Here is an 8880-nt window from a genome sequence, read left to right on the forward strand (position 1 = left end):
CGGCGTGCACCGCGCCTCCCCCCGCTCCCGCCCTCTGGCCGCGGCCCCCCGGCAGCGGGGCGGGGCTGGCGGGCCCGGTGATCCCGGTGATCCCGGTGAGCTGCCTCCGCCGCACACTCTGCCCGCCCTGCCCCGCTGGCCGCTGCGGCTCCCGGCGGGGCTCGGCTCCCAGCGTGCCCCGCGGCGCTGCGCCTCCCGGCGGGACTCGGCTCCCAGCGTGCCCCGCGCCGGAGCAGCATGGCGGCGCTGGCGCGTGGGGCGCGGGTCCCGCGCGCGGGGCGCTGGTGCCGGGCGCTGTGCGGGGCCCCCGCGGTCCTAGCGCCGCCGGCTCCTCCCGCTCCTGCACCTCCCTCCGCCGGGGCCTCGGCGCCGCCCCCTCCGCCCCCTCCGTCCGCCGGGGCCCGGGCGCTGGCGGCGGCGCTGGGCGCCGGGGCGGCGGCGCTGGTGCTGCTATGGTTCCGGGGGAGCGAGGCCCGGCGGTCTCCGCTGCCCGCCCTGCCCGCCCTGCGCGCCGCCGTGCCCGCCCCGCCGCCCTCCTCGCCCCGCGCCGCCTTCAACTTCATCGCCGACGTGGTGGAGAAGACGGCGCCGGCGCTGGTCTACGTGGAGATCGTGGGCAGGTACCGGCACCGGCGGGCGGTTCCGCTCGGCCCGTCCCGGCCCCTCCGGTCCCGCTGAACAGGGCCTGGCCCCCGTGCCCGCCGGCCGGAGCCGCCTCCGCCGCAGGGACTCGCCGCGGCTGTTGGGGCTGTTGGGGCTGTTGGGGCTGTTGGGGCTGTTGGGGCTGTTGGGGGTCGTGTCCCGGCGCACGGCGCGGATCCGCTCCCGCCTCCAGAACCGCCGTGCGTCCCGCGTGTCCGGCCGGCAGCCCGCGGGCGCTGTCCCGGGCCCGGGCAGCAGGCACTGGGGGGTCCCTTCCCTCCGCCCGGGACACGTCATCGGTAGCTGAACACCAGCTGGACTTGCACCTTGCTGGGCCCGCCTGTTCCCCCTGCCGGGCCGCAGCTGTCCCCTATGGCCCCAGCTGTCCCCTATGGCCCCAGCTGTCCCCTATGGCCGCAGCTGTCCCCTATGGCCGCAGCTGTCCCCTATGGCCCCAGCTGTCCCCTGTGGCTGGCAGGTGCCCCCCTATGGCTGCAGGTGCCCCCCTGCAGCTGGCAGGTGCCCCCTATGGCTGGCAGATGTCCCCTGTGGCTGCAGCTGTCCCCTATGGCCACAGGTGTCCCCCTGCGGCTGCCAGGTGTCCCCCGTGGCCCCAGGTGTCCCCCGTGGCTGCCAGGTGTCCCCCGTGGCTGCCAGGTGTCCCCCGTGGCTGCCAGGTGTCCCTTGTGGCCCCAGGTGTCCCCCGTGGCCCCAGGTGTCCCCCGTGGCTGCCAGGTGTCCCCCGTGGCTGCCAGGTGTCCCTTGTGGCCCCAGGTGTCCCCCGTGGCCCCAGGTGTCCCCCGTGGCCCCAGGTGTCCCCTATAGCCCCAGGTGTCCCCATGCGGCTGGCAGGTGTCCCCCGTGGCCCCAGGTGTCCCCCGTGGCCCCAGGTGTCCCCCGTGGCCCCAGGTGTCCCCTATAGCCCCAGGTGTCCCCATGTGGCTGGCAGGTGTCCCCCGTGGCTGCCAGGTGTCCCGTATGGCCCCAGGTGTCCCGTATGGCCCCAGGTGTCCCGTATGGCCCCAGGTGTCCCCCGGCTGCCGGTGCCCGAGCAGCAGGCCGGGAGGTCTCCCGGGGCGGCCGTGTCCGCTCCCCCGGTGCCCGCACAGCCGGGCTGGCTGAGCACAACGTGCGGCCGTGCGTCTGTCCTGGCTGCTCCCTGTCCCCGTCGTGTGTGCCGGGAGGCGTTTTTGGGAGCATTTGCTCCACGCGTTTCCCAGCAAGGGGGATGAAGGTGACTCGTGCAGCGTTCAGGACCCTCGTTCGGGGCAGTGTTGCAGGCTGGTGTGACGTTTGCCCTGTTCCAGTCACCAGCAGCCCCTTCCCTGCTGTGACACCTGAGCAGGGACATCGGCCGCCCCCTTGTGTGAATCCCGTCTGGTGCCGTGGATTGCGCGTGTCCCGTTGTCTTCAGCGTCCCCTCCCGTGACCTTCCTCTGCGTGCCGCTGCGTTCCTCTGGGCTCTGCCTGGGGACAGGGAGCTGGGGAGCGCAGCACGGTGTGCTGTGCCCGCTCAGCACCCGGCCGTCCTGCAGAGCCCGGGTGACTGATGCGCCCTGTGGGGACCAGGCCCTGTGGCTGTCCCAAGACGTGTCCGTCGCCGCCGGGCAGGTCACAGCGCTCTGACCCACCGCCCTGCTCCTGCGCCCCCGCCCCGTCCCCGCGGGACCAGCCTGCGCGGTGTGTGCGGGCTGCGGACCTTCCTGTGGGTTCCCCGCTGCAGACTCGAGGGGCAGCGGAGGAGCCTCCCCGTGGTGCTGCTGCCAGACATCCTCACTGTCCCCGCCTCGAGACGTCCGGGCCACCCCATGCGTCTGGCCCCCGCCCGGCCCCCGCGGGGTCCCTGCCTCCCTCCCTGACATGTGCCCCCTTGCAGACATCCCTTTTCGGGCCGTGACGTGCCCATCTCCAATGGCTCGGGCTTCTTGGTGTCTCCGGACGGGCTCATCGTGACCAACGCGCACGTGGTGGCGAACCGGCGGCGCGTGCGGGTGAAGCTGGCCAGCGGCGAGCAGTACGACGCCGTGGTGCAGGACGTGGACCAGGTGGCGGACATCGCCACCATCAAGATCAAGGCGAAGGTTCGCGCCGGGGCTGGGGAGGCGCTCCCCGCGCTCCCCGCCGCGCGCTCACCGCCTGCTCCCTCGCAGCACCCGCTGCCCACGCTGCCCCTCGGGCGCTCCTGCGAGGTGCGGCAGGGCGAGTTCGTGGTGGCCATGGGCAGCCCCTTCGCCCTGCAGAACACCATCACCTCCGGCATCGTCAGCTCGGCCCAGCGCGGCAGCCGGGAGCTGGGCCTGGCCGCCTCCGACATGGAGTACATCCAGACCGACGCCGCCATCGACGTGAGCGCGGCCGCGGGCGGCCCCTTGTCCCGGCGCGGCGGGGAGGGGGCCGCTGGGGAAGGGCCCGGGTGCTGTGAGATCGGGGGAGGCGGCTGGACGTGGAGCGCAGGGAGATGGAGATCCGGGCTGGTCTCCCCGGCGCTGGCTGCGTTTCCCGGCCCGTTCTCCGCGCTCTGTCCCCGCGCGCTCCGGCTGTGCCGGGATGTGGCTTTCACAGCCTGTTCACTGCTCTCTCCCCGCTACAGTTTGGGAACTCCGGTGGCCCCCTCGTCAACCTGGTGAGTCCTGTGCCCCTCCCCAGCCAGGGCAGGGTGTCCCGCGGCGGGAGCGCCCGTCAGTGCCGCAGCTGCTGGGCTGCGGGGGGTCGGCCTGGGGCGGGGCCCTGTGCAGTGGCCGTTCTGGGCACCCTGAGCTGTTGGGGCTCTGGCGGGGGGTCCCTGCCTGGGGGGCTGTGGTTCAGCCGCGGGGGTCGGAGCAGGGACGGCGGTTCCCCCTCCACCCCGGCGCAGGCGGTAGCGCGGCGCCTTTCACCGGCAGGACGGTGAAGTGATTGGGGTCAACACCATGAAGGTGACATCGGGCATCTCCTTTGCCATCCCCTCCGACCGGCTGCGCGCGTTCCTGCAGAAGGAGGAGCAGCGCAAGGGTGAGCTGGGTGCCCCTGCATGGGCCGGGGGCGCAGGGAGGAGGAGGATGGAGGATGGAAGCGAAGGAGCGTGGAGAGGAAGGCTCTGGCACAGCTGAGCTCCGTCCCCTTCTAAGAGGGGCCGGCAGAGCGGCAGAAAGGGCGTGGGGGGAGGAGGTTTCCCCCGTGCAGCGGGGACGCTGTGCCGCGGGTCCCTGCCGCGGGGACGCTGTGCAGGTCCCTGCCGTGGGGACGCTGTGCCGCGGGTCCTTGCCGCGGGGACGCTGTGCCGCGGGTCCCTGCCGCGGGGACGCTGTGCCGCGGGTCCCTGCCGCGGGGACGCTGTGCCGCGGGTCCCTGCCGCGGGGACACTGTGCCACGGGTCCCTGCCGCGGGGACGCTGTGCCGCGGGTCCCTGCCGCGGGGACGCTGTGCCGCGGGTCCCTGCCGCGGGGACGCTGTGCCACGGGTCCCTGCCGCGGGGACGCTGTGCCGCGGGTCCCTGCCGCGGGGACGCTGTGCCGCGGGTCCCTGCCGCAGGGACGCTGTGCAGGACCCTGCCGTGGGGACGCTGTGCCGCGGGGACGCTGTGCCGCGGGGACGCTGTGCTGCGGGGACGCTGTGCCGCGGGTCCCTGCCGCGGGGACGCTGTGCCGCGGGTTCCTGCCGCGGGGACGCTGTGCTGCGGGTCCTTGCCGCGGGGACGCTGTGCCACGGGTCCTTGCCGCGGGGACGCTGTGCCGCGGGTCCTTGCCGCGGGGACGCTGTGCCGCGGGTCCTTGCCGCGGGGACGCTGTGCGGGTTCCTGCCGCGGGGACGCTGTGCTGCGGGTCCCTGCTGCGGGGACGCTGTGCCGCGGGGACGCTGTGCCGCGGGTCCCTGCCGCGGGGACGCTGTGCCGCGGGGACGCTGTGCCGCGGGTCCCTGCCGTGGGGACGCTGTGCCGCGGGGACGCTGTGCCGCGGGTCCCTGCTGCAGGACAGCGAGGACAGGCCTGGGGGCACCTGCTGCGATACCGATTTACAGCATCCCGAGGAGCTCGCGCTTTAGGTGTGAGCGAGGAACGGTTCTTTGGGCCCGTTGCTGCTGTTCATTAGACGCCGGCTGTGGGAGATCAGCGAACCGCGTGTCCGCGCTCACAAGGCAGAGGCTGACCCAGAACCTGGGGCGCTCAGCGCTGTGTGTGCCGATGGAACGCAGGGACGGGGCTCAGCTGTGTTGGGAAGGACAGGCAGTTAATTTACTCGTGTCGAACGTTGCTTCTTTTTGTTCCTTTGTGTTTGTGATAGTTTATTTAATGCAGACTCTTGCTAACTGGTTGTCATGTTGACACCATGGAGTGATGTTCTCAGTCAAAAAATGACAGCTCACACCAAGAAAACAGAGTCTGCAGTGTCTGTAAAGCTGCACCTGGCAAAAGGAACACAAATAAGCTGTTGGCAGGGGCTGGGGTGACCCCCGTCTGCCGCGAGGTGTGTGGGCTTTGGGGAGCGCGTCTGTTTCAGCGCCGTCGCTTGACATCCGTCCGTCCCACAGGCTTCTGGTTCGGCAGCACAGAGGCGAAGCGCCGCTACATCGGGGTGATGATGCTGACGCTCACGCCGAGGTACGTGTGCGGGGCCGGGTACGTGTGCGGGGCCGGGTACGTGTGCGGGGCCGGGTCCGTGTGTGGGGCCGGGTCCGTGTGCGGGGCCGAGGTGCGTGTGCGGGGCCGGGTCCGTGTGCGGGGCCGGGGTGCGTGTGCGGGTCCGTGTGCGGGGCCGGGTCCGTGTGCGGGGCCCGCGACGGCGCGGCTGGTGACGGGGCTTCCAAGCAGCCGAGCTGCCCGGGCTGGGCAGGGCCGTCTGCACAGCTGGAGCGTCCGCTCGCACATCTCGTTGTGCTTGTGTCAGGGCTAAATTAGAAGCTGGGCAGTTTCTGCAGCGGTGGCAGAGCCTGCAGGTAAAAAGCAGATCAAAAGTCCCTGAACCGACCCTCAGAGGGCCGGGTCAGCCTGTGTTTGTCACTGGGAGGAGTTCGATCGGGAGCCCTGACAGCAGCGTGAGTGAAAAGCCACCGGAAGTGTTGTGTAATTAATAGAGGATGTGCCAACCGAAAGTTGTGATGAAGCAGCCGGGCAGGCTGTTCTCTGTGGGAGGAGTCCCTGGCGAACCGCTGTGGTGCGGGAGCGGGGCAGGGCGCGGGAGCGGGGCAGGGCGCGGGAGCGGAGCAGGGTGCGGGAGCGGGGCAGGGCGCAGGAGCGGGGCAGGGCGCGAGAGCGGAGCAGGGCGCGGGAGCGGGGCAGGGAGCGGGGCAGGGCGCGGGAGCGGGGCAGGGCGCGGGAGCGGAGCAGGGCACGGGAGCGGGGCAGGGCGCGGGAGCGGGGCAGGGCGCGGGAGCGGAGCAGGGAGCGGGGCAGGGTGCGGGAGCGGAGCAGGGCGCGGGAGCGGAGCAGGGAGCGGGAGCGGAGCAGGGAGCGGGGCAGGGCGCGGGAGCGGGGCAGGGCGCGGGAGCGGAGCAGGGAGCGGGAGCAGGGCAGGGCGCAGGAGCGGGGCAGGGAGTGGGGCAGGGCGCAGGAGCGGGGCAGGGCGCAGGAGCGGGGCAGGGCGCGGGAGCAGGGCAGGGCGCAGGAGCGGGGCAGGGCGCGGGAGCGGGGCAGGGCGCGGGAGCAGGGCAGGGCGCGGGAGCGGGGCAGGGCGCGGGAGCGGGGCAGGGCGCAGGAGCGGGGCAGGGCGCAGGAGCGGGGCAGGGCGCAGGAGCGGGGCAGGGCGCAGGAGCGGGGCAGGGCGCAGGAGCGGGGCAGGGCGCAGGAGCGGGGCAGGGCGCGGGAGCAGGGCAGGGCGCGGGAGCAGGGCAGGGCGCAGCCGTGGCGCGGGCAGGGGCAGGTTTGCCACGGGCGGGCGGTGGCGCGGGAGCAAGGCCAGCTCATCGTGTGCCGCCGCACGGCGCTGGCGAGCGCGGGACGGGAGTTCCTGCGGTCTGAGGCTCCTCACCCTCTTGGCCTCAACGTCCACCAGCAGCCCCTGTGTGCAGTGAGCGCTGGAGCCGGGGGGCTTGCGCTCAGCCCTGGGGCAGCTCTGGCTCTTCCCAGAGACCTTCACCCTCGCTGGGGCTCTGCGGGGGTGGGGGGTTCCCCGTGCTCGGCAGAAACGCCTTTTGGGGCTGTGCTGTGCCCTCGCGACAGCTCCGAGGCCCCTGCGTCCCCGTTGGGTGTGGGGGCACCTCTGGACACCACGGGCAGTCCCAGGGGCACAAGGGAAGAGCAGAAGCTCTCTGTGCCTCCTGGGATCTGGGCCATGGGGCGCGGAGGAGCGCCCTCGGCACTGCGGGCCTGCCCGGCAGACGTCCGTGTGCCCGGCAGATGGTGCTGGTCATTGGCAAAACCCGCAGGATGTGGGATCCCAACCTCCTCCTCCCCGGCCAGGCTGCTGTTGGGGAAGCAGCAGGAGCACTGGGGACGTGTCTCCCGGGCGCGGGTCCAGCTCCAGCGCGGCCGGCGCGGGCTCGGGCAGCTGCTGCTGCGGAACCGCCTGGCTGCAGGGCCCGTTTGTGCCCGGGCACTGGGAACATCTCCCAGCAAGGGGCTGCTCGGCTCGGGATCGGCGCTTACACTGCCTGAGCACGCTGCTCTGGAGGGTCAGAAACTGGCCCTCACACAGGCAGAGGGAGAAGCTCAGTGTTTGGGATGAGCTCCTCAGCATCCCATCAGAGCTGGGGCGGGGTTTGGGGGCAGGAGCGCGGTGTTTGGGGGCAGGAGCGCGGAGTTTGGGGCAGGAGCGCGGAGTTTGGGGCAGGAGCGCGGAGTTTGGGGCAGGAGCGCGGAGTTTGGGGGCAGGAGCGCGGTGTTTGGGGGCAGGAGCGCGGAGTTTGGGGGCAGGAGCGCGGAGTTTGGGGGCAGGAGCGCGGTGTTTGGGGGCAGGAGCGCGGAGTTTGGGGCAGGAGCGCGGAGTTTGGGGCAGGAGCGCGGAGTTTGGGGCAGGAGCGCGGTGTTTGGGGCAGGAGCACGGAGTTTGGGGCAGGAGCGCGGTGTTTGGGGGCAGGAGCGCGGTGTTTGGGGCAGGAGCGCGGAGTTTGGGGCAGGAGCGCGGTGTTTGGGGCAGGAGCACGGAGTTTGGGGCAGGAGCGCGGAGTTTGGGGCAGGAGCGCGGTGTTTGGGGCAGGAGCGCTGTTCTGGGGACATCCCGCTGGGATCCGGCGCGGGCGCTGGGCCAGGCCGTGTGCCGCCAGCTGGCAGCCGCTCTGCCATTCCCCGCGCTCCCTGGCGCGGTCAGGACTTCTGTCTCCGGTTTTTGCCAGGAGCGCGGTGGGTTCGGGCGCCCGGCTCTGCCGCTGCTCCATGCTCAGGACGCAGCAGGCGGTTCCTGCCGCCCGCCGCCTCCCGGCGCTGCCTGACGGTGACTGTCCCTGCAGCATCCTGGCGGAGCTGAAGCTGCGTGACCCCAGCTTCCCCGACGTGGCGCACGGGGTGCTGATCCACAGGGTGATCATCGGCTCCCCGGCCCATCAGTAAGTGCTGCTGCGCCTCGGGGGTGCTGCGAGGGAGCGGCTACGCGGGGTGGGACGTGTTCCGCTCCGGAGCAGCAGGGCTGGGACCAGCCTGCAGCAGGAGCCGGCGCTGACGCTGCCCGGGCCGGGTGCCGTGGCGGCAGGAGGGCTGCCCGGCGCAGCAGCTTGAGCCTGTGCTGGCGCCCGGTGCTCCTTCCTGCCAGAGAGACAGAGCCGAGCGCCCCCTGCCTGCTCCTGTCACCGCCGTCCCCACAGGGCAGGGCTGAAGGCGGGCGACGTGGTGCTGGAGATCAACGGGCAGCCGTCGCGGCGCGCAGAGGACGTGTACGAGGCCGTGCGGACGCAGCAGAGCCTGGCCTTGCTGGTGCGGCGCGGCTACGACACGCTGCTGGTGAGCGTCGTCCCCGAGGTGACGGAGTAGCGGCGCTGCCGCCAGAGCCGAGGGCGCAGGACGTGCGTGGCGGTCAGGGGCAGACTGAGGGGCTGGACGGGGCAGGCAGAGGGGCCTGGCCCGGTGCGGGGTGGACTCGTGGTACAACCGTTCCCCCTGAACTCAAATAAAGCACTTTTGTAGGGACCCCAGCAGCGTGTGTCTGAGCTCTGAACCCACGTCTGCACCCACGCAGCAGCTCTGGCCGTGCTGAAAGGGAGTGCATGGGCTCGGAGGCGGCCGAGAGCGTCTCGCTGGCTCTGACATGTGGGAGGACGGATGTGTGAGCTGGGACAGGGCCGTGCTGCTGCATCGCTGCTGCTCGTGTTGCCCCCAGCGCCGTGTTCCTCCCC

General features: G+C 72.4%; 1 protein-coding gene across 3 annotated transcripts; it reads left to right on the top strand.

Annotated features, from left to right (window-relative positions):
* Nucleotides 1-96: 96 nt before the first annotated feature.
* Nucleotides 97-8679, top strand: HTRA2 (HtrA serine peptidase 2). 3 transcript variants are annotated; one of them, XM_082051864.1, is made up of 8 exons: nt 97-620; nt 2519-2723; nt 2793-2987; nt 3233-3265; nt 3525-3633; nt 5149-5218; nt 8002-8097; nt 8353-8679. In XM_082051864.1, the coding sequence occupies exons 1-8, from the start codon at nt 238-240 to the stop codon at nt 8516-8518; spliced, it is 1257 nt and encodes a 418-aa protein (XP_081907990.1). In that variant the 5' UTR covers nt 97-237; the 3' UTR covers nt 8519-8679. The 3 variants fall into 3 exon arrangements, with proteins under 3 accessions (XP_081907990.1, XP_081907991.1, XP_081907989.1); XM_082051865.1 differs by having other exon boundaries at nt 2883-2987; XM_082051863.1 differs by having other exon boundaries at nt 2519-2987.
* The last annotated feature ends 201 nt before the right edge of the window (nt 8680-8880 follow it).

The sequence above is a fragment of the Streptopelia decaocto genome, assembly GCF_964273445.1.
Source record: "Streptopelia decaocto genome assembly, chromosome: 4".
NCBI lineage: Eukaryota > Metazoa > Chordata > Aves > Columbiformes > Columbidae > Streptopelia > Streptopelia decaocto.